Raw genomic sequence first — 26,582 nt, 5'->3', positions numbered from 1 at the left:
CAGCGCTTTAAAAATGTACCACAAACAGCATTTAAAGTAACACAAATTTATTTTCTCACAATTCTAGAGTCCAGACGTCTAGGTGTTCTCAGCCAGTTTCTTCTCTGTGAGTTTTCCAAGGCAGAAATCAAGGTGTTGACCAGCCCTGGCTCACTACTAGAAGCTCCAGGGGAGAATCTGCTTCCAAGACCACTCATGTTGTGTGCAGTTCAGTTCTATGAGATTGTTGGACTAAAGTACTGTTTCCTCCCTGGCTCCTAACCAGGAGTCAATTTCACCTTCTAGTGGACTCCTACATTCCCTAGCATGTAGTCTTCTTCAGATTCAGAGCTGGAAATGGCTGGTTGGGTCCTTCCCATACTTCATCTCTCTTTCCCTTCTGCCTCATCTCTCCTTACAGTGCATTTATTTGACTCCAGCCCCAGAGTTTTCTTCTTGTAAGAGCTCATATGATTTCAGACTAGGTCACTTGGATAACCCAGGATAATTTCCTTAGTTTAATGTCTGTAACCCTAATTACATCTTTGAAATCCCTTTTACCATCTAACGTAACATATTCACAAATTACAAGGATTAGAACATGGACATCTTTGAAGGCCAATCTGCCTACCTTTTGGAAATAAGCAGTACATAATTTATAAGTAAAACAGTCAGTAATCTTTTGTTCTCCTACTGGAAGCTTGGACAAGTTTCTCTTTGTCTTTGGAGTGAAATAATTTTAGCCCTATATGCTGAGATGATTGTTTTTTTCTAATATTTTAATCTCCAGACTCACATCTTTCCGCAAAACAGCCTACCATTTTTCCTACTATTTGTTTATTATCGTTTTTCTATCTTTTGTTTTTTCTCTCTTATGAATATCTATAGTATTGATTAGGTATTCCAGATACATCCTCCAAGTCCATTCCCTAATGTGTTCTATTTCCATGAGCAAGTCTATTTAATTAGAGACCTATCTAGGTTATAGTTTGTTTTTCCCTTCCTTGGTTATTGGCCCTCTTAGATGATTATTTTCTTTTAGCTGCTTGTTGAGCAAGTGGTGGCAATTCTCAGGAAAGCAGAGATGTCTTTGCTTCTGGGGGCCGGCAGTACACTGGCTGTGAGACCCTGGCTGAGGCGTCAGCAAGAAACCTTTCTGACCCTGTTCTCAAATTTCCCACTCTCAGTAGATGAAGAGGCTTCGGCTAAGCTCTTTAGTTCATCCTTAACTCTTTGGAGGCCAGGCAGATTGGTAAAATTCACCCCAGCAGATGTCCACCTACACTGGATCTCCAAGTTTAAACAATTCTCTGGTTCCGATTCATTCAGTCCTCACTCAAGTGCTTTATTCTAGTCTCAGGCTCTCCAGTTTCCAAATGGCAAAAAATATCCCAACAGCTTCCTTCTTGGCACTTTTCTTGCCTGTCTCAGGAGGCATGAACAGGTAGAAGCTGGTATTCAGAGTGGAGGAGGAAAAGGATGTGTTAAGCAGACTTCCTCCAGGAGTCTTCCTTGCACTTTGCCAAGTCTTCGTGTTTTTTTCTACTACACTTTAAGTAGGACACTCAATTTTTCTTTGAATTAATTATGTTTAAAGATCCGTTTTATCTCCATTATTGGTTTACTGACAAAGTCCTTTTGATTTATTTTATTGCATTTGTAATGACTGTTTCCAGAACTTAACATTTTATGTATAGTATAAAAATTAAAACAATACAATTCTATTTGCTCCATTCTGTCTTTTGCGCTACCATTGTATTTTGCTTCTACATATGTCTTCTTTCTCTGATTAACAAAATATACCTTTCTTGACTACTTCCAGATTTTGTCTTCTCGTTTTTAGATGTCAAAGTGCCCTCAACAATTCCTAAGTTTTAAGTTCTTATTTATGCCCCCTTGTGTCTTCTGGTGATTTATTAGTAGGGGAATAAAGTAATAGATGCAATTAAATTGTGCATTCTCTGCAGTCCATTTTGGCTTTGTTCATACCACTAGTGTCATACATGATTTTCCCAAAACATCATAAGATTCTTAAGATTATGTACTAACAAAGTTCATCTCTGTAAGCATAATTATAATCTGATATACGCCAAGTGTTTAATAGGCATCAATAAATAACACAGGCATATCAGAAATATATTCTAGAAAAATTACCTAAAAGTCCTCAAGAGAGTAGGCACGATATAGTTAAACCAAAGAATACATATTAGTGTATGCATGTGGATGTTAAGGCACAAAATGACAATGATTGGTCTTAATACAAGTTTCCTGAGAGAAATTCTTTGTATTTTCCAGTCAAAACAATTTAATTATCAACTGATATCCCAATCAAAAAGTGAACTATTTTCCAAACAAAATAATTTTTTACTCCCAAACTTTGTATTCCACATGTATTCAACACACATTATTATGTACTTTCTCAAGGCTGTCTGAAGATAAAACTGATTAAAAAGTAGACAATTTAGAAAATAACAGTGAAGTCCATTTTTATGTAAGCATAGCCCTCCTACCCACAAAAAAACACTCTTCTCACACTAAAAATTAAATAATAATAACAATAATTTATTGGTTCATATAATGAATTGTGTTCTCTATTACTTACTTTTTATATATTAACTCAGTCTTTTCACAACAATTCTATACAGTATTATTATCTACATATTATGGATAGTAAACTGAACTTAGAGCAGTTAAATGATATGAAGTTATGCTTACTGAATTGATTAATGAAAAAGACATAATATGAGCCCTGGACTGCATGGTTCCAGAGTTTGTTACCATTATTCCAAATGGCAATCACATCTTAAAGCTTACAAAAAAAAAAAAAAAAAGGCAACTCCCTGCAGTCACTCTGGTGTGACGACAATTATCATTAAGAGGATAATTAAGGAAGTTAATAAGAGGTGAAAGAAAATAAGGTAAATGTATTAAGAACAACCTAGATAGCATGCACTTGGTAAACAGAAAACGTTCAGCACAAACTAAACCAGAATGGAGACCATTTATTATTGATCGTTAAGCGATCTATTTTTAGTGAAGGCTTCTTACCTATCTTTCATAAGAAGGAGTGAGCAGTTAACTTAGCGAACAGCCTGCCCTGACCTAGAAGAGATTGCACTCAATTGCTGCTTGAGAACACAGGTGAGAGAACCCCCACCAGGTAAGTCATGGCCTCAAAATGCACCATTCACAATGATAGATTTTAGCTCTCTGCAGTGATAAAAACCAGAATTAGAAGATAAGGTTCTGGGAATAGGAACTTTTGAGTTTTTAAAGGCAAAGCTCCCAGTGCAGATAATGCGTGAGACTAAAAACATCCAGGATGAGACTTACAATTTTACATTTCATCTCAGTCCCCACTTGCAAGTGGGTCAAACCTACCTACTACAATGTCATATATAATTTTGTTAATATATACAAAATAAATATATAGGTGTATAATATTCTCATTCTTGAATGGGTGACTGCTTAATTAAAAAGCAATATTAAAAAACAGAAAATAACATAAAACAAAAATTATATTAGGTAAGAACATATTTCAAATATAAAAGAATTTAAATCAATAACGATTTTTAAGACTTCAATATTAATTATTTCTTTTAGAAAAATGCATTTGTTTTAAAAAATATTTCAAGATAATCTCATGAAGAATGTTGGATTTGAGTTAAGAATTTACTGTGGAGTTTGCTTCTTTACAAAACATTCTTAAGTGTTATCTTTGACACAAACCCATACAAAATAATTTTGTTGTTACAAAATTCTAAAACAAAATTTAATTAAGAAGTTGAATACAAACTCTTATGTTACCTTCTCAAAATACCTATAAGTCATAATTAATTCGCTTACTTAAATAGGCCCTGTATATAATTACAAAGGCATATTAATTGCAAATTATTTATTGTGTGCTTCTTAAAATGCGCTTCTTCTAAAATGTTAACTATACATTTGGCAGTACAAATTTTTCAAGCTTTGGCATGGTTTATAAGGAAAATATTAATTTGAATGAAAGGAAATATTGAGACTGCAAACTTTTTTACCACCTGGCAAATGTCAATTTGTACAACAAAATGTTATCAGAGAAAAATAGTCACATGGCAGGAATAAATAATGTTTAATATCCCATATACTCCCTATGAATCTCATTGCTGTGCACAGTTACTGGAAAAACTTAATTAGCAATGGCATTCTGTGCTGAAAGCATCTAACACTTTCAACCATGCCTGTAATTCAAACATTAGCATTCAAATCAGCCCACAACTTGCATTTTGGTATTTATTGAGTGAATACCAATTAAATTGTCCCAAATAATCATTTCCATTTCCCATAGATTGTACACCTAATAGCTAAGAGTCCCATGAAACATATCATCATTTGAGATGTTGGGATTTTACATTTTCTAGGGAATTTTTTTTGAGATAATGATAAAACCAGGTTTTCTATTGTTAAAAGAAATGTCTCACTCTCCTGAGCACTATCTTTGTGTCTATGCAAAATATATTAGTAAATCGTGTCATTAGCCATAAATTCGGGGTCAATATACTTTGCCATTTAATAATTTATAAAAGGTGACCATGCCCTACCCTGCATCCTAATGTATAAACATGGATTTTCTTTATTTCAAAATAATAGAAGATTAACAGATTTTCAGGAGAGGATCAGGATTCAGATCAGACAAAAGTAAAATAGAAATTTCAAGAAAACAAAATCAAAGAAAGAAACAGAAAAGTTAAAAATACTAAACAATAATGGGAAGAGAAAAACATGATGGCACTTATGACAATGCTGTGAGTATTTAGCCAATTTGTTTTTATGCTCCACACAGTTGCTAGTTCTGTAACCACAGCACCAGCTCAAACCAGGCCTGCTCTGTTGATATAATAAAATGTCAAGTTATCTTTCAGGTAAAACAGAGCCAAAAACTGTAAGTCATATAGTCAGGGTATGTGCGCTAGAAAAAGCTTTGACCTCTAACAACATCTGGAACCAAAAGACTGGGACAAAATTAGAATTTGAATGCTGAAAACTTTCAGAAGTGAGGGATTCCTTGACTTGGAAGATGCAGGGCTACACTTTGCCTCAACATGGCTTACTGTAAATGACCACATCTGAAGCCCTCTAATCAAACTCTGTCAAGTAAACATTCCTAAATCCTTTCTGTTGTCCTCTAACCCCTTAAAACTTGCTTCAGGCCCAAAATCAGGGAAACTGATTTGAACCTGTCTCTCTGTTTCATGGCCAATTTTGCAATAAAGCCTTCTTTTCTCAAAATCAAGTGCCACAGTTATTGTCTTCTCTGTGCATCAGGCAGCAAGCCCATTTTCTCTCTAACAGTTTCAGTAATTTTATTGCATTGTTCTGCTCTCACAAATTCTAAAAAAAGCAAAAAAGGGAAATTGTTCAAGGCATAAATTTGGGGGTTATATGGAGACAAAATTGGCCAAAATTATAAGGTATGTCTGTGTAATTTATAAAAATTATATCCAAGGGAGTTTTCCAAATTAAAAAGTTGCAAAAGTTTTACTACTCCGTCATATCTTTTTGCCAGAAGTCATTTTCACAGACTTACACTCTGGCTTATAACTGTAAAAATTCCTTCTTATGATCTCACACAAAACTTAACTGAAAATAACAGTTTTAAAACAATGTTCTTAAAATATATGGTTTGGAATGCTTAACTTATAATATATTTAAGTATTTCCACTTGATAAGGGTATTGTTATTCCAGAATGTTATTTTCTATCAACTGCAAATATTGGTTAAACATCTAGTATTTTCCAACTACCATAAGAGACACTGGCCAAAAAATGGTAAGAAAGGTAAATTGAGTCTTTGCTCTTATGAATTATAAAAGTCTAGAAGAAACACTGATAATTAAAGAACCATTATATATTTCACAGTTTTTAGAATGCTGAAGAAGCATAAACCTTGACCATATCCCATAATTTAGACAGACTACAAGAAAGTGTTATAGAGAAGCTAAAATCTAAAAGTTGAGACTTCAATGATGAGTAGGAGTAAATGGAGAAGTAGAACTTAATATGAGACTCATTTGAATAAGGATTAATTATGGAGATTATATTGAATGTTACATATAATTATATTTTACATGTTGTATAAAATTTTATTGCTTCCTTTTACATTTCTCACTTATTGTCATTTTGTCTTATTTCGTTTGTTTTCAAAACTTATACATAACCATTATGAAAATTTAAACCATAGCAGGAAGAATAAGGAAGAAAGTTGTTAGTCAATTGCCAGATCTTCAGACAAAAGCACTTTCAGTAATTCATTTATAACGTAAGAAAAACTAATGTGGAAAAAAAAAAAAAAAAAAAAACTAGGAATCTAATATCATGACAGTGGCAATTAACACCATTAGACCATGTTGTAATTCTTCATCCAAACTACAACACTTATCTTCTCACTGTCCCCTTCCCAAGTAGCTACTTGCCTTTAGACTTCAACCAGTAAATAGAGTTCAAGAACTTAAACATCCAGTGTTTAAATAGGTTTTAATCAATGCACAGGAAAATTCTAAGTACTTCTGAATTAAGCATGTTAATCATGTTTAACATGATCATAGTTTTAAACAATAAATTAGTTTAGTTTGTCTTGAAATAAGACTGAGAAGGTGAATTGATTCAATTATTATTATGACATTGAACTAAAACAGGAAATTATAACATTAAACTAAAACAGGAAATCAATTAACATAATATAGTTCCTTATGTTAGAATCCCATGAAATAATATGAAAATATATAAACACATGTAAATTTAAAAATATTAAAGTTTGAAGTAAAGTAGTTGCAAAATAGATCTATCAGTGTAAAATTAGAAACACCAAATTCATTATAAATGATAGTGCTTATTATTGGTTACAATATGTTGATAATTAAGCTAAAGTCATGCATTTAATTCCCGGATGTTCCAGTTTACTCTGCTTTGTTTTAGAGACACAGAATGAATCACAATTCCCAGCTGTCTTGGAAGTGTGTATTATTGATGATGAGGGATACACTGCCAATATGTGGACAGATTAGTCCAATTCCATTACAATGACAGAAAAAAACAATTCTGAGCACATTTCCCAAAGAGAGTGGGTCAGCACAGCAGCTTAATTTTTATTTCAGTTTGGCACTAAACATGTGCCTCTTGTAGACAGATGCGTAATGACAGTTCTTTGCAATGGTAAAGGGAAGATTTTTTTTAAAAAACCATGTAACAGCTTTCCAACACAGGTAATTTTAAGACTGTGAGATTCCTGAACAATATAGCCAATTTATCCAAATATTTCAGGCTCAAATTACAAGGCACATATTAAAAGTTCTGATTTGGCAATGTTAGTTTCTGACATGTCCTGTGGTTCAATATTCAGAAAGTGGTAAAATAAATTATGGAATCTATTCACATGAGAAAAATTCCTAAATAGTCCAAAAATAGTTTACTTTTATCTTTACAGAGCAGTTACTCCCCTCTCTGTGGCCTAAAATTATTCCCCTATTTACCATGCCCCTGGTTTTTACCTGTCATGTGACACTAAGATCAAAATTTAAAAGTACTCTAAATGAAGTAAAACTGGAGCCATGGGCATGTCGCAAGGCTGTGTGTCATTGAAAGCATTAAATGTACCAAGAGAGCAATGCTACCATTATCTTTAACCTAGTGGAGATAATGAGAGACTCAAGTATTAGAAATAGGTAGGAAATACTAAAAACTTGAATACAGTGGCGAAAGATGTTTTCTTATATTTCCTGTTAATATATTTTAGGCATAGTGGTTCCCTCTTATAGTTTTATTAAAAGGATACATATTATGTTTAGATATTTTTAAGCAATTTAGTTTTTGTGGATTCACGTGAGAATTTAATCATCTTTTATGAAGAAGGCATTTGAAATGGAAAAAAACTAAAACTTTTGAAGTATTCACATTATATGCCATGCCGTATGCTTAACACTTTATATCTAATTTAATCCTCACTTCAAAACAACCTTAAAAGTACTCTTTTAAGTACTTTTAGTCCTTAAAAGTACTAAAATGAGTGATTAGTATCCTCATTTAATGATATGTAAAAAGTTGTTCAAGGGCTCTAAGCTAGGATAACCCGAAGTTTTAAACAACGAATGTACATGTGGACTTTTATCACTTAGTACCAAGAGACTTCTTTTTATTCCAGTCTCCAGTTGTTTTTTTCTTTTTTGTGTGATAGTACAATATTCAGTTAGATATACTACTACCCAGCTAGACAACGTTTTCGCAGGCCCCCTTTCAGCCATGTGTGGATATATAACCAAATTGTAGCCTGAAGTACAAGTTGTGTCTTATTTTCATAACTACAGGCTGGACTTAGGATGTACTTGCAAGAACAGGGCAGCCATCTTGAGCCATAGATAGAAACCACGTTTTGAAAATGGGAGAAACAAGATATAAGGAAAATTATTCCCCAGCAGTATCAAGCTGGGGAAACAGTCTTAGACAGACTGCCTAGACATTTCTGTTTGTTTAAGTTGCTGTATTTTTATGGATATTTCTATTTTACGTTGTGTGTGGTGTGACACATTGTTAAAACAGCCTACATGATATACTATGACCAAGATATAACTAATATATAACATTGTTTTTATGTTTCTTGGTAATTATACCTTTGATGTTGAACTTGAACAAAACGTATTCAATCTTATGATGATGATCATAAGTTATGAAGACGTTTGCTTGTAATGCAGAGAATACACAAAGAAATCAAACCTCAGTTTATCCATTTGAGTTATTATAATTTAAGAACATATTACAATACATGTGATTAAAAGCAATAAAATTGTATATAGTTAAACTTAATGTTATATAATCATTGCAAATTAAGAGACATATTTACATACTGGTGACAGTTGTAATATTAGATAATATCTCAAAACCACTACTTAATTATTTAAAACTAAAACACAGACACACAAGACATACACAAAACAACTATTATACCAAATAAAACAATGAAATGGAAATAATTTCAATAATGAATACAGTATATAGTGGAAATTTCATATAAATAATGAATAACCTTTTCTCTAGCACTGCTGCATCCTTTGGCATAAGAAAATGGTGAAATATGTCTAGGTACCACCTAGACTACCCGAAAAATAGAAGCACTAGGCAGAAAGTAGGAGCACATAGAAAGCCTACTGCATATGAAGATTAATTGTGATGAAGATGCCTCCAGAACAAAAGTACTGCTAAATGTCATCATGTAAAAAAAGTTTCCTTTTTATCACATTAACATATCAATGATCCTTTGTCTAAATTTACTTTAAGAGACTCCCACATTATATTTGGTAATCATTAATTTTAGTATTTTTAATTTTCCAACAATTGAAAAATTAGCATATGCATACCATACAAACATAATTGTTTTAAAATTTGTAAGTACATTCCCTTAAGTTAGATGAGAAAACTCCTAAGTTGCCCAAATAATGTTATTACATTGAAATTCAGAATTTTTAGTGACTTTAGAAGGGAAATAATTGCAATTAATCTTTCATATTAATGCAGTTAGGTAATTACTAGGTGAATCATAAAACAGTTTGTGAAAGGTAAAAAGACACTAGGCGATAAGATGGCTATATCAATTTTAGAGGCTATTTTATATTTAAAGGCATTAAGTATGCTAAAACAGGTCTACTGTTTTTAAATGATAAAAGTATGCAATAAAACATATTTGAAAACCATTTCATAGAGTTACTAACCATATACTATTGATACAAAAACTTGTCATAACTATATATCTATATTTACATGCGTACATGTATAGCTATATTTATACCTAGCTCAGTTGTACTAGTGTATGTGTGCATTTTTCCTTTTTTAGTACTTCCTAATTAGCTTTTCCTCTTTCTCAGTAGGGTCAGCTCCAGGTCACAGCACAATTACACATATCTAAGATTCCCGCAACACAAACATAATATTCTACCTCATTTTTGATGTTCACATTTTTTCTCTCATTAAGGATCTGCATGAATCCATATGTCCAGTGTCACATTTCAGATTGGATTACTCTGTAATTGTCAGAGTGTGAACTTCCAGAAAGAGAAATTATTGGTTTTATAATAAAGCATATTTTATATGTTTTTATAATGAAGGGCCAGGTCTTGCCTTGCACTGGCCATAAATCTGCCCTGGCAGATTTTAGTGTGCCTGAATGCACACTAAAAATCATGCAGAGAAGGCAGAGGCAGAAGCAGTGATTCGTAAGGACAGTTTTTTCAACAGTGTTTCTGCTTTGAAGAATGTAGAAAGATGAGGGCACTTCTATTTCAGTAGTTTGAAGGAAAAATTCTTGTTTGACAACTATGGCATGCAACATAAATTCTCATAGTTTGGCTGTTTACAGCAGTTGGTAAAATGTCAGAGTTGCAGTATGTATCAGTTGCAGAGTATCAATAGCAATGATGTATGTGCTTTCTTATTTGGTAAGACTGAACAAAGAGTGTTGCTTTTACTTCTGCAGGCGATCTGTTACATTTTTTGGTGAATATTTATGTATTTATTTATTGACAGCTATTAATGAAAGTAGTTTATAATACGGTTTCCTTTAGAAACTGGAAGTAAATGAAACATAACACAAATTCTGATATGTACAATCTTACCAGGTGAAGATAAGGCATAGTAATGTAGATATTAAAATCAAAACTTGATTAAACATTGCAGACTGTGTTCGCTGAATTGCTCTGTGTAGATCATTCTAAAATAATACAGAAAAAAAGTTGTAAATTTTGATAAATACTGAATATGCATGAGTTCATTACATTTATTAGAATACATTTCATGTCGACTCTCCTGTACATAAACATATATACATAATCAATGCATGTATTTCAAACAGAAATATTAGCATATTTCCATTTTTGCTTAGATCTAAATGTAACTTACTCAAGCTTGCATAGTACAAAGATATTGGTATGGGAAGACTACCAAAGCACTGAATTTCAGTTTACTTGCATTACAGACATCTGAACAGGTGTTGCACTTACTCCCCCAAAACCCCTACATGTTAAGCATGACCTCTCACGGAAAATCCTAATTTCAAAAGATCAGAAAATAGTATGTTTAATTAAGGAAGAGTGAATAGATGAGTGAAACTACAAACAAAGCTCATTATCAGAAAAATTAACATCAATTAGACCAGATAGTTTATCTTGAAAAGAAAAAAAAATGAAAAAGACAATAAACAAATTTTTTCTAAGTTTAAATTCTTTAGCATTATGATAAATGTCAATTCATGATATACTATATTTTATCTTTCCAATAGCAAACAGTAAAAAATAATTTTTAGTGTTGTTTAATGTACAAAAGTGAACACTCACATGCACTACCCCTCAGGTACTTTGTTATAAATTTCTAGAAGGCAATTTGGTAATATAAGTCAAAACTCAGAAATACATCCTATCTATTTCAAGCATTAAATCATTAAGTATTTACTCAAAAATATAATTTCGAAAACTTAACCACATGAAAGTCATAAGAGATGGGCACCAATATTTACGTTCATCTTTATTACAAAATTATAATACTTAGTAAATAAAATAATGAATGTTCATAAATGTTAAAATAACTTAAATATGTAATACAAAAATTGTTACATAAATTGATAGCTACATAAATTTAGCCAAATCCATTAAAACTGATTTGAAGGAGAAATTTTAATAACATAAGAACTAGTCCACTACATACCAGTATATGACAAAAAATTCCAATTATGCAAACATACATTATTATTCCATGTATGATATGTGTGCATATTTTTGCATAGAAAATATTTGAAGGATATAAATTATTACTAGTGTTTAGTCTATGCAGTAGATTGCTGGATTTTTGTAATTTGTATCATTTTTATCTCCATTTTTAAATAATAAACGCTCAGGCTTAAATCAGTACAGCATGAGATAACTAACTTCACCAATAAAAATATCTCAATGAGTCATTATTTGTCTACCACTAACGTGTCTACCACTTATTTAAACAGAACTGTTTTGAAGACAAATAACTAAGATGACTGATTTGGATTTCATCTCTCACCATTTAGTTTCTAATGGCAGAGGTATTAATGAACAGAAAAGTAAATACAAGTTTAGCATCCGGCAAGAAGATATATGGAAATAAAATGGAAAATGAATCTTAAATTAATAATGCAAAACAGACTTTTTTACTGTCAATATTTGTCTAATGTATCCTGTCTTGTTTGAGTTATTTTTTCCAACAACTAATAACACAGAAATTAATAAATAAGTTTACTTTTTTCTGATATATTTTTATTCATTAGCAATTTAGGCAATCTATATTTAGTCAAACAGTATTTCATCGGGGCAATTATGACAGCCCAATATTTCTGCAAATCATTTCACAGGCCACACTCTCCCACCCTTTGGCCATGTACTTTCATAAGACTCCAGTGGTTACTCGATATAAATGTTTAGAAACATTCATCCAGTTGTGAATACTAAAATGTTATCCAAATATTCCTTTGGCCAAAACTGTAGTCATAATGTCTGTTTAAAACCCATTTAAATGGAAAATAAGTTTGCCTCCAAACCAGTATAATTTTCAACGCAGTAAAATTAATAATATTGAGCCCTTACTTTGTTGTGCCAGATAAAATACTATACACACATATTATACATATGTATGTGCGTACATTTTGTGTATATATATGTATATATAATTTCATTTGATTATCACAAAACTTGTAGGTGCTTTTCTTTGCAGATAAAGAGAACAGCAAAGAAGTCAGATCATTTGCCTATCACATTGTTCAGCACATAGTGAATATGTATTAACATTTGTGGTATGAATGATTCAATGGCAATGCCTTACAGCTAGCTTTGAAGTACTAAAGCCTGTGGTAAAAATGTTTTGGTCATAGTTATAAACCATGCCGCCAAGCAGATTCAGCCTTGGGCAAAATGCAACCGTGGCACAGCTCTGAGTTCTCCATCTTTTATTCTACCTCTTGCTTCCTTTTCCCATAATGTCCCACTCACAACCCTGCTCAAGCAAATCCAGAAGGATGACTCTAAATGAGGGACTTCTAGCTCCCACATAGAATCTTAGGAAGCCCCACAGATGTTCACTGAATATGAGACTACTTACAATTAAGAGCAGTTTAACAAAATCACTTAAATGAGCCCTCAAAAGCCAGGAGTCCCATTATGCATCAGAAAACTGCCTTGGGAGGGAAGGATATTTGTACTCTGAAGATTGGCTAAGTGGCTGAACCAGTCCAAAAACCAATAAGGTTTTTAGTGATATTGAGAAATTCTGAACCATTTTTGTTTACCAGTCATAGGACCTTACAAAGGTAGTAACTTGGCAATATGGACATTTTACAAGTTTTCCTTCTGATTAAGATACAGCAGACTGTTCATTTAAGGTCTGTTAACCTACAAATTTATACTATGTATCTCTTTAATTATTTAACAGTATTTTACCAAAATGACTCATTTAAAAAAACATTTAAATGAAACAATTGACTATGACCCTAAATTAATTTAAAATATGTTTAAAAATGAAACACTTGAAAATTTAGTTACAGCTTAATTAATTCCAATAGTATGAGTTATACATTATGGGAGAATGCAGAATAAGAAAGTTCAAGACTAGATCCTAAATTATCTCTTTCTGTTTAGTCTAAACATTGAAAATAAGAAATGGTTTAAAAATCTTTTCATATTTGCACTTCACTTCTATACTTACAATCATATTTTCCAAGGCATGTTTGGCAAGCCAACAGTTCAGAAAGACTGGGACAAATAGATTCCTTAAGGAAGGCCAGAATATCTGGAAAACAAACCGAAACTAGACTTTTATCTCAAAGCGATAAATCATACCCAGCAGACTGAAAAGAAATAGAAAAAAAGTTATTAAAGAAAGTGTAATAATTTAAAACATGACAAATAATGTAAACTCACTATTAATAAAATGCAAGAAATTGATATGTTCTTTCATTCATTGTCTAAATCTTTCTTAGGGAAATTATTGCAGAAGCAAAAAGAAAATAATAAGCTCTCACCAGATGGCAGATATCTATGCTAATTCTATCATTAAATCTTTTAGTGTGGTGGTTTGTAATAGACATTGGCTTTCTTTTCTCTTTCTTTTCTCTCTTGAGGTATTAAGTAAGAACAAAGAGGGAAGGTACTCTCTCTTTTTACAATATTGCCTCTTATTCTCTTTATGTTAAACCACTTTAAGTGACGTTGGGGAGCTATGTTCAATTAGAATTATATTTCGTTAACCTGTCATTTAATCTAGTCCCAGTTGCTTCTCTAGATAAATCACTCAAATTAAAATAATTATCAGAAGAGAGCAACAGCTCCAGGTAATATCTACTTATTTTCAAAATCTCCCAAATAAAATTCAAATAAAGTGTTACAATGTATAATCCCAACAGACATTATTACAACTTTATTAAATTGTGATTAAAATATAATTTTGCAACAGGAAAGTGTTGAGTTACATACTTATGGGACTGTAATTGAATAGGATCATCATGGAACTGATAACACACAGCACTTTGAAAAGAAGTAAAATGTTGGGTGTCTGACTTTTGGCAATCTCCTCACTAAAAAGAGAATTGGACTTAATAAATCTTGTGGCTAAACCACAGATAAATATTTTCAACATATTAGAAACTTTTGTAAATAAGTTTCCAATTGGCTTATTTAAAAAAAATCCACAATATAAACAATAAGTGGATAAGTAATTTCTAGTAATTTTAAACAATAATGACATTTGTCAAATGGCATCCCCAGAGCATATAGCTCTTTAAAATATTTTATTTGCTATTGTACTAAATCATTAGTTTCCATTTAGTTACACAATGCAGTTATCCAGTCCATTTTATCTTGTTGCTTAGTATCATGATTCTAATCAAAGTCTAAATCCATTTATCTTAGCTACCATATTATTTAACAGTATCTAGATTTAAAGATTTTACTTAAGTCTAATTACAAAAGTGTTTTTAAGGTTCTTTCAGGACTTACTGAGATAATGAAGGGAACCGCATTAATTATTTCCAAGATGAAGGGTATTCGTAAAATCTGTTCCCAGATGTTTCCCTTCCAAGAAAGAATGAATAAAAATGAAAGTCAATTATACTGCATCTTATTAAAGGGGGAAAAAGACAGCACTTAGAATTTCTCTAGCAATAAGGATGCTTCCATTAACAGAATACTGAATATTGTATAGAGATGTAGCAATGACTTTTAGAGATTATTTTTCTTAGTGTAATTGTGCTCTCTCAATTTTGTAAGTTCAAGAAGTAAAACAAATGTTTGTAGAAACCATGAATATTGCACATAACATTTTTTATCAAGTAATATGTCATGGAAGAAAACGTACTAGTAAAAATAAAACACACTAACAAAACCTACAGAGTCAATTAAAAAGTGACAATCTGAAGTTTTACTTACTATAATAATGATTTCACTAACCATCAAGTATATTAGTTTGTGAAACATACTCTTGTTAACAATCATTGGTATTAAAATTGCTTTCACATTAATACAATTTAAAGGAAGGTATTTTTCAATCATCTAGACTAATCTCCCTACCCACATAATACAAACATATTAATCAGGACTGAGTATATAATTTGCAGGACCCAGTGAAAAATGAAAAATATAAGGCCTTCTAATAAGAAATTAATAATTTCAAGAAGGTAACATTAGAACATTCAACTAATCATGAAGACTTTCTGGTTGTGGAACCCTATGCTGACCCTGATATTATGCACAAAATACATGTCCGTGAAGCTGACCCTAACATTAATAGGTCACCACTGAAACTTTCTTGATTGGTGTCTGATGATAATGAGCACAGACTCCTTTAAAGCAGTTTATTCTTCTATGAAGAGATCTGTGTATTAGAAAGGCAATTTGAAATCTGCTATCCCTGTAATCTCCAATTATCCATTATAACACTGACTATAAAACTGGGACTCTTTTTATTAATTTTCCTTAAGGCCCCAAAGGCTTAAAACTACATTGATGGAACATACTTGCACATCCCAAAGCAAAGGTTTAGAGCAGCTATTGTTTCTATGTACTAAGAAATTAAGTAATAGGTTTGTGAGCATAGTTTATCACTCTCATCCAGGCTACATAAAAATAGTAAAGGAGTGGGAAGTTAGAAGAAAGGGAAGCAGTGAGAATGCCTCCTTACAGAGATACTACAGGTGCTGTGGTGCATCTTATCACCTCAAGTTAAGTGAAAAGGGCTGTAGGGAACCAAACCACTTAGCTTGGCTCCAACATGGAGACTGTATTTGGCTACTGCCCAAAACTTTTTAAAATGAAGAAGTCAAAGAAAAAGATGACTGGGTAAGAGCAGGACACAATCTCTCCAATTTTAAGGCAAAGTGCCTATTTTCTGGGAACAGATATAGACGTTAAAGAATGGAACCTATGGTTATTTAAAAATGGCTTACACTCAATAAGACTGTGTAGCTGAAGGTGAAATGGGACTTCAACAGATGGTGGACCTGAGAAGTCCAAGGTCTGTGTCAGAGCACTAGTGGCTAGCCTGACACACTGAGGCCTCCAGGAAATTCAAAGGCCCCAGATAGGCCACAGAATCTTTACATGGGAGAAAGAACCAGAGCTTGTGTCTGACATGCGGAACAACCAAAAATCAGACAATAACTGTGCCAGTCAGGCAACTTCAACCCAGAAACTGACTGCACTTCATTCCCTGTTCTTCCTTAGACTTACAGGGCATTAAATAAGAAAGGAAGTAGAAACAGCAGATAGGCCTCCCATGATAATTCCCTGTTCCATGTAGGTCTGAATTGAGGACAGGGAGAAGCTTTCTTAGAGGAGAATTTTAAATTTTTGCATATATCAATCCTGATTTCTTAAATACTAAACTGAGATTTGCTGTATGAATAAAAAGACCAGAAAAGCTATGGCATCTCTCTGAGATGTCATCTGATTAGTATGGATCAGACAGAGGATGCATGGTTTTGAAGAAGTGTAGAAAGACTGGTCTTTTCCTACTACCACTGAATCAGGACTATTTAACAAAAGAGTTATAACTAGTCATAGTTATGCCATGTTTTTTTTTTTGAAATTGTGTAGGTAATAATATGATTTCTTTCATCAGTTTTTACATGGCATCATTTCCAGAATGTTATCCTTTGCCTTACTCTTCCTTTATTGTATTTTCACTTTTCATTTTACATTTTTCTTTGGTGTCAATGATTGTGCACAGGAAGAGACTGATCTGAGTAGCAAGAAAGGAAGGTTATGGGAACAGTTTCTACTAGTGATATAGAAGGATATTTCTGTTAATGCCCAGCAAAATTAGTATGAACTGTGGCACACTGTATAATTTAGTTCATATAAACAAAAGCCTTTTATCTCTCATGGCTCTCTTCTCTTCATTTCCATTTATAACACATTAGACTTTTATGATTCTTATTTAATTATCTGTCTAGGTTGAGTTTGTTTCTGATTTTTCTTCCACATTAAAGCCAGAAGAATCTTTCTACAATGCCAAATTCCCATTGCTCACATAATAAAATCCAAACTCATCACTGTATTGCATGAAATTTCACAATTTAAACTCTGGCTACTAGCTTGGCTTGTACTTTTGATGTTTCTGTCCCTATCCTGAACTCAACCAAAGATTCATCCATGCTGAATTTTATATCCATCGCTGAACAAGCTAGGCTACTTTATGCTTGTATACCTCTGCCCACATCTGTCCCCCTGGCTGTAATATTACACCTCCACACCTTCAATACTAATCCCCTTGGCAAGCATCTGCAACATTTCAGTGAACTAATTTTTTAAAATGCTTGTGGGGGCTCAATTAATATCATGAATGAGTAAATGATACTCCCAGCTATTTCATACATACTCTTCCCTTTCTTTGATATAGTTATTTTATTTTTGGAGCTTAAATATTTGCATTTCTTTCCATTGGATCCAAATGATCTCATTTGAAAGAATGGCATTGTTTAAAACCTTTATACTTCAAGTAATCACGTAGAAATGATCAAACTTGTAATTGCAGAGCCGACTGAAATTTTCTGGAGGAAAGGATTCAAGAGTTCTTGTTTATATGCCCATGTTAAGTAATTTCATCCATGTTTCAGCTTCAATTTATAATCAGTAATAAGCAGAAATAAGTAATGACTTCCAGTATTGTATCAATAGCCCGAATCAGTATTTTATCTCTTGAGATTCTGACTCAGATCAACTGCTTAATCCACTGCTTCACATCAATGCCTCAAAAGCACTTTACATATAGTATGTCTAAAGCAAAACTTATGACTTGCTCCCTGACTTATCTCCCAGTAGCACAAACCAAAAATCCTGGAGAAACTTTTTAAATTTTCCTTTCACATTATACTATAGTTACACTTACACTATAATTTATCAATAAGACCTACTAACTTGTAAATAGATCTTGAGATTTTCTAGTTTTTATTTCAGCTCAGTTCTCACTTTTTGACTTGTTAAGCCACCATCTCTTCATTCTTGCCCCATTCCAATTCATCTACTGCACTATTACCTATCTCCTGCACCTTCACCCCAGAACAGGCCTACTTTTCAGAACTATTCAGACACTTACATGACAAAGACAAAAATGTGATTATATCATACAAGACACTATTTCATTTGTCTCTTGTTGACATCTCCAACCTTAAAGATCATTCCTTCCATAGATGTAATATATAAAGTATATTCACTGCTTAGAACATGACTTATGTATACTTTTGCATATAACTCTTCAAGAGGCTTGGAAAAGCTTTGCCTTTCTTTCCAACTTCACTTTGCCAAGTTAACTCATACCTGCCTTTCAGCTCGCAACCAAAATCTGAGTTTTTAGAGGCTTTCCTTGCCCCTTCATCATATGCCCTCTAGGCAGGATGTCCCCCGACATTAGGCTTCTTGATCCTCCATCAATTTCTTTCACGTCATTTTTTTTCAGGTCAGTTTGTATTTATACACTTAATACATTACAACATTTTAAACTCTGTGAGGTCAAGGTCAGGACAAGTATATTTCAGGATTGCATGCTCTGCTCCTAGCACAGTGCTCGACAGTCTGAATCTCCTAAATAAAAACTGTTGGTACATTATGTCAACCATGGATTGTTGCTTCACACCACATGTATGCATATATGTGTGTGTTTGTGTAAGTTTGTGACACATGAATGAACTTCCCACAGAGGACTAATTTTCATGGTCTAAAATTGTACAGTGGGGCAATGTATTTATTGCTAAAAATAAATGCATCTCTTTTCAGTTATATGCATTGAGTTTCATTCTAAGATTTCAGGTTGTCTTCTGAACTACAAGATACATCCATAAATTATCTTTCTTAAAAATAGCTAATGAAACATAAATATAGAAAGGATCTACAAGTTTCATTGGCCAAGAAAGAGTCCCAATAAGCCTAAATCACAAAAACCTAAGGATAAATGCTAGTATGGTGAAAAAAAGCACGCATTCATACAATGCCACTATGTAAGAAAACCAAGAAATAAAATTGAAAGGCAAGCACAATGCCTTTCAAAATTATATTAAATACATTTTCATTGCATCTTATTTTCATGAAGGAGATGAAAAAGCATTATTCTTCTTCCAAAAAGTAACTTCTTTAGTTTCTGGGTAGTAGCTGTATCTGCTCTCAGTGGCCAGTCCTCTCTATGTTCCTCTTCTTATTGATAGAATTCAATAAAATATAAAGAAATCTCAACCCAATTAGTCTACATTTAGCATGGACACATCATTTTTAACCAATAATAATGCAGGAAAATATGCGATTTTCTAAAATGCATCACACTTTTATTTTTTTCATAAAGAAACATGGAATCTTGGAACTACTATCTGTGCAACCCTAAAGAGCACTTTAAAAATTAAATTAGTTACAGCAGTTTATTTGTTGCATGCCCAGATTAGACCAAGGAACATCTTGTAAATACTTTTTATTCTTAAATATTAAGTATAACTGTATTTTAAAGTATTTAATACAAGGTTGGTAATTTGTCTTCTTTGGATGAATTTAAAATAGTGTAGTAACGCTATGGCAGTCTTATTTTGTATTTCTGCATATAAACCCAACAATATTTAGATTTACCATTTTCAGGGCAAGATAAGCAGAATCAACAGTATCTGGTATTCAGGAGTCCTGGACTAAATTCTTTGTTCTTTTCCAGAAATAAGCCAGTATGGTGTTAAACTTTCAAAATTGTTGCTTTTTGTAATGTGATTATGGAAAAAAGAACTGGAGATTTAACAAAAAGGTTCTAGGTATGATGAATTTGTATGTGTGGAGGTTTGGAAATTGTGCAGGAGTTTGTTTTTGTTTCCTTTTGATTTAATGAATGTGTGTGCATAAATAGAACTTTATTTTGAAAGCAGTTGATAAAGAATTAGAGGGTATTTATGACGACAAAAGAATAAGAACTTTAGTTTTGGGTGATTACCATGTTTGTTTTGCCAACTAGCTATAAACATGAATGGAATGATGATTTAAGCACAGACCTGCACTTCTGTATGACAGAAGACAAAATAAGTTCATGTCATGGATGCTAATTCATTATCTGCTAAACTCAACATGTACTTTAATAGTTCTAGCTAATTTCAATTTAACATAGCCTGGTTTTCAAAACCTACAGTCTCAATGAAAGTTAAAACTATTTTAGTTGTTAATGATTTAGTTATGTTTATTTTAGAATGTCTAATTTCAAGAATTATAAAGTACTTGTATAATGCTGTATTAAGTGTATTTTTAAAATAATATATACACATATAGGCATATATATATCTCTCTATAAATATACATAAATAAACAAATACAAGAAAGTTATATATGGATTTGCTATTAATATTACTATTTCAGAAGTATAAGTATCAAAGAATAATATCAGCAGTGGATACAATTGCTGGTGCAATACAATATCCATTTCTGTGTGTCTGTATAGTACTTTTCTTTAAAAAATCTAACTTAGTCAGGCATGTTGGCTCATGCCTATAATCCCAGCACTTTGGGAGGCTGAGGAGGCAGCCAGATCACTTGAGCCCAGGAGTTCCAGACCAGCCTAAGCAACATAACAAAATCCCATCTCTTAAAAAAAAAAAAATACAAATATTAGTCAGGTGTGGTGGTGCACATCTGCAGTCCCAAGCCACTCAGGAAGGTGAGGCAAGTGGATCTATACTGCCTAGGAGGTAGAGGCAATCATGCCACTGCACTCCAGCTTGAGCAACAGAGTGAGAACCCTGTCTCAAAAAAAAAAAAAAAATACTATGTTGAAGGAAGAAGTAGTTTTAAATTCTGCTACCAAAACATGCCTTATTTAGAGACCATAAAATACTACCAATTACTTGGTTTACCCATTCCAAAAAAATTATTGAACACTCTGTTGAAGGGACCAAAGAGATTCACAGATTAGACTATATTTATGAAAGGAAAAAGAACATAATTAACAGCAACCTATCCTTCTACTGTCACATAACTCCTATTTATCCTATCTGTTTTCTCTGTAACACACTGGACTTAACTGCTGTCTACATTTCCTCCATCGAAGCCATTAATGTTTATGAGGGTTGAAATGGAAATATTATATATCATCTAGCTCTGCACGCTAGGCCTTATAATTTTCTGCTCTAATTTTATAAATTATAAGCAATAATTGATTATAAATGTCATCATCATATGATTGCAATGAAAAATTATCTTGAATGGATACGTGTTTTTAAAAGGCTTTTAAAATTAGCGCTAAAAGTTCTATTAGCAAAACATCAACCTTAATTTCATATTACATTTTATCCAGAAGTTGGAGCAAATGCATCTTCAAATGTAGATTAATATTTTGGCCATGTTACAGTTCTATATATACTCCTGTACTAGTGGAAGGGATAGGATTAATTTACTCCAAAACATGCAGACCTAAATTTTAAGCATACCATTATTTATATATTACATTTGACATTTATCGTACATATGTATGCATGTATATTAATGAACATTAAAGATAAGATCTGGGATATTAATTTATTTGATTTTTTAATTTTGTTTTATTTTTCTAGTTACTCAATATCCAGATTCGTCAATCAGGACATATTTATAGTGCATGTATTTTGACAAGGAGATAAACTAATAAACCCTTAAAAGACCTTTCTTCAGCATCTTCATCTATATTGCTTATTTCCGATTTAGTACTTTCTAGGTAATTTAGGGATGTGTGGTTACCATGTGTAAGTTCTTTCATTTCCCTTCCCTAGCTCTAATTTATTTCTTGATCCACCACTTTCCACCTTCTGCACTCTCCAAAGAGAATGGAGACTTTCCAAAACTAATCATTAAACCTCAGGTTTCTATTCCAGCTTACTTACTTCTTACTTATTACAAACTTTCCTGTAATATTTTACTCCTGCCTTGTAGTTTCTCTCTTTTTTAAACAATGCAGCTTTTTTTTATCACGAAAGCAGTCATCCTTGCTTCATCCTACTACTTTGAGTAAGCACCTGTCCCAGTCAAACAACATTCTCCATTTAACAATTTTGACACTCAATTGTATTCCATTATAGCTGACCTACTGTAAGCCAATAGCAAATGACCTCCTAATTTGTAAACTCAATATCCTTTTCTCAGACTTCTCACACTTGACATAGCACATGTGCTTTTATATAATACTTTTTGTTCCTCAGACATTTCTAACATCCTATGTCTTCTCATAAATTTTAATTAATCTACCTATATTTTTTTAAGCTGTCATTCTTTTGTTTTTATACTTTCTTATTCATCAATCTGACATCCTTAGAAATTGGTGTGTTGTTTTTTTTTTTAAGATGGCAATAATGAGAATTAAAAAGAAAAAAAAAAGTGAGCCTGAAAAAAGGGTGTGTTTGTAAAAACTTCTTGTTCTAAATTTAGAATTAAATAATAGTCTGAAGAACATTAACTTCAAAACTCTTATGTTTTAAAAAGTGAGACAGGGACAGACGCAGTGGCTCACGCCTGTAACCCCAGCCATTTGGGAGGCTGAGGTGGGAGGAGGATCACCTGACCAGAGGAGTTTGAGACCAGCTTGGGCAACAGGCAAAATCGTGTCTCTACAAAAAAATACAAAAAAATTAGCCAGGTGGTGGTGTGCACCTATAGTCTCAGCTAGTCAAGACAGTAGGGAGAATTGCTTGAGCCCAGGGGGAGTTGAAGGTGCAGTGAGCCATAATTGTGCTACTGCTCTCCAGCTTGGGTGACAGTGTAAGACCTTTTCTCAAAAAATAATAAAAAAGTGAGAATGAAATTGAGGTGCTAGATATGAGTTCCCCGAAAACATAACCTTGAGTACACTTGATAGAGTAGATGAAAAGGCTATTAACAAAAATTAGTAATGATTATGACAACCATTCCAATGACTTGCTAACTTTTCTAACTTCTCTGTCTTCCCTGATTGTTCTGTTCTTCCTCCCAAACCCTCAATTTAAGCATCTCCATCAACATAAGCTTTAGTTTCCACCCTGTTGATTAATCCATGCATGATAGATTCTCATGGCTTCCTTTACTATCAAGAAGTCTTAATAATGAATATGACTGTCAAGTCTTAATAAATCTCTCCCTCAAAAGTTCCAGCTTTTCATTCTCAATTGCATACCTTATTTATCTGTGTGTTCACCAGTACCTGAAATTCATCACCTCCAGAACTAATTCCATTATTTAATCTATGTGGATCCCAATCTGACTTTTTTCTTGATACAACTGTTTCTTAGTTTTACTACCATTTTCCAGTCATTAAAACTCAGAAACTATTAGAATGTTATGAATTTCCTTCTCTTCGCCTCTCTCAACCCATCAGTTGATGATTTCTTTAGCTTCTACCTTCATAATTAATCTTTCATTAAAGCTGGCAAATCTTTTCATCCAGCCAAAATCTTACTGTCAGTTTTCCTTTCATACTGCAACATATCTTAACTGAGCACGTGAACTTCACCATAATGTCTATTTGACCTGAACTGCATAGAGATTCTGAACTAATATTCCTAAAACTGAATTTCAATTACAGAATCTTATGGTAGTCATCTCCCATCAACTTAAAAATACATGCTGCTATACAATGCCCATATTCTAGACAAATATATTTATTATTCCTCCAATTTTACATGTAAAGTCCTTCCTTTATGCCTTTGTGAATTTTATCAATCTCTATTGTGTTGTCTTTTCATCTTGCCTTATTGAAATCACTGAGGTTCAAGGACTAGTGTTTCCTTTTCATTCTATGATATGAGCTCTCTCTATAAAACCCCACAGTACTTTTTTGACATCACTGGAAGCACCCATTATATTCTGCTTTTATTATTATTATCCGTATGATGTTCTGCTGTAACCCCCCTTTTCCTGATTGTAAACTCATTGAGAAGAGAATCATGTGAAGTATAGAGCTCTCCATTAAATAGGAGCTCAATAAATATTTGTTAAATCACGTTAGCCAAACAAAGCTTTATCAAAAATAAGATAATTTATTAAAATAATTCCTAACAGATATGTTTTTACTTTCTCAATATTTTGTGCACAAATCGGAAAAAAAAAATGTTGAATACGATAAAGCTGAACCATTCCGTTTGCTTGCCTCACTAATGCATGCATATAATGGGTAAGTAAACCCATAGGAAGTAGCAAAGCATTTGTAAGTCATCAAGGAAAACATTACCATATTAATAGAGCTTTTTATCACCTACTGGAGAGGCTCAAAACAAAGTGGCTCAAGAAGAGTTAGCCTTACCCTCAAGTGCAAATTATAAATAAAGGAATACTGAGTAAACACTACCAATGTGTTCTATCAGTGGGAAACTGCTAATTAAAATAACTTACCTTATAACTAAGATAACCAAGTAATATTGTTTCAAACAGACTTATCAATGCCACTGAAACCTGAAAGATAAATTGCAACTTAATGAGAAAACACAATACAATTAAATTATATATATTCTTGACTATACTACTAATTTTATTTAAATATATGTGCATGTATACATATATGGGTGTATAATAGGACTTATTAGGTGGAACTTTAACATCTATACACAGATGACAGCCTGCTGGCCAGAGTTTGCTGTCTCCTGTACTACAGCTTAGTTTTCGTAAATTCTAATACTCCTTAATAAACTATTTTTATTTATTATTCAAAATGTAAAGGTGGTATTAAAATAGACTGGCTGAAGTTTACATGATATATAAAGAACAGGTTCTTTTATGTGTGTGTTTAGTTTAAAAAAAAAAAATTTAATAGAAATGGGGTCTTGCAATGTTGTCCGGGCTGGTCTCGAGCCCCTGGGCTCAAGCAATCCACCCACCTCAGCCTTCCTAAGTGCTAGGATTACAGGCGTGAGCCACCATGCCCAGCTATGTGTGTGTGTTTCTAATACATAAAATCACACATAACTCTCCACCACAGATAACCGCTCTATCCCAGAAGCATGATCATCTGTACCAAAATCAGCATTTCTCTTCAGAAAATCCAGAAAATGAAATAATACACTCTTCAAGTTTAATGGTATATTCAATCCTATCACCCATGTCAAACAAAATAAAAAGACTACATCTTTGAATACTAAATAAAATGGACCATACTAGCACTTCAAAATACTTTCAGATTTTATCTGAATGAATTTCATAACCAATTCCCCTTGTGCAGATAGAAGTGTTAGTCCTATCTTCCTATGTATGCTTCTATATTTTTCTATATTCTCTATTGTATACATCATCTCTACTGCTAACTACCAAAAATACATTACTATGCCACAAAAAGTAACAAGAAAAGATAATAAAATTATTCTGTGTTAAATACTCTACAAACTTAGGATGGATAAATAGAATCTAATAAGCAAATATAAACAAAGAGTGACTCAGGTAAATATGTATGTTTATAGATTTTTGAGATTTAAGACTATTTGAATGAGAATGGCAGATACCCTGGAGATTACATTTTTTCTTCTGTTGGGATAAAATCTTTGAATTTAAAAGAATATTAAAACATGAAAACAATAAGAAAACAGACAAAATGCTTAGCAGTGTAAAGTAAAATATGTTCAGAAGTATGTGTAGTAACCAGGCATCATTATGATAGAAAACTCAAATTCTTTCATTTTCTCCATAAATCTGCTAAATCATAATTACTCATGCTTTTTTGTAGAAGTACATAGCATTAGATGATCTCTAGAGCATTTTTAACATGTTACTCAAAGTGCTATTTAAAAAAGAGCACTGTTGTTATTTTAAAATATCACTATTTCAAAAAGCAATTTGAGTAGATCAAAATATATTGGAAGATAATATACGGCTATTCATGAAACAATTTATTTTAAATGTACACTTAATTGAAGGATAGCTCAGAGATTAAAAGACTACATTTTAAAGAACATTTCAACAATTTCAGAGTTATTTATAAATTAATATGATATTGCAACAAAAGTCAGAGTAAGGCAATGTAAAAAACAACTTGACTTTAACAAACCATAAAACACTCAGACATAGTAAAAACTTGATTTTGGCCAGGCGTGGTGGCTCACGCCTGTAATCCCAACATTTTGGGAGGCCGAGGCAG

The 26,582-nt window shown here is 32.6% G+C and overlaps 1 protein-coding gene across 4 annotated transcripts in view; it reads right to left on the bottom strand.

Moving 5' to 3' along the window:
- Window positions 1-26,582, bottom strand: part of KCNT2 (potassium sodium-activated channel subfamily T member 2) — a 399,106-nt gene that overhangs the window by 242,821 nt on the left and 129,703 nt on the right. For 2 of the 4 annotated variants that reach the window (XM_050782689.1, XM_050782710.1), the window contains exons 5-8: window positions 24,851-24,910; window positions 15,008-15,082; window positions 13,719-13,820; window positions 10,616-10,710 (exon numbers count right to left, since the gene is read on the bottom strand). In XM_050782689.1, coding sequence (XP_050638646.1) covers window positions 10,616-10,710; window positions 13,719-13,820; window positions 15,008-15,082; window positions 24,851-24,910 — 332 coding nt within the window. The remainder of the gene's footprint in view (window positions 1-10,615; window positions 10,711-13,718; window positions 13,821-15,007; window positions 15,083-24,850; window positions 24,911-26,582) is intronic. The other 2 variants (XM_050782700.1, XM_050782719.1) reach the window with 1 other exon arrangement.

Source organism: Macaca thibetana, chromosome 1, assembly GCF_024542745.1.
Source record: "Macaca thibetana thibetana isolate TM-01 chromosome 1, ASM2454274v1, whole genome shotgun sequence".
Lineage (NCBI taxonomy): Eukaryota > Metazoa > Chordata > Mammalia > Primates > Cercopithecidae > Macaca > Macaca thibetana.
The sequence above is the reverse complement of the archived record's forward strand: the minus strand, read 5'-3'. Positions and strand labels throughout refer to the sequence as shown.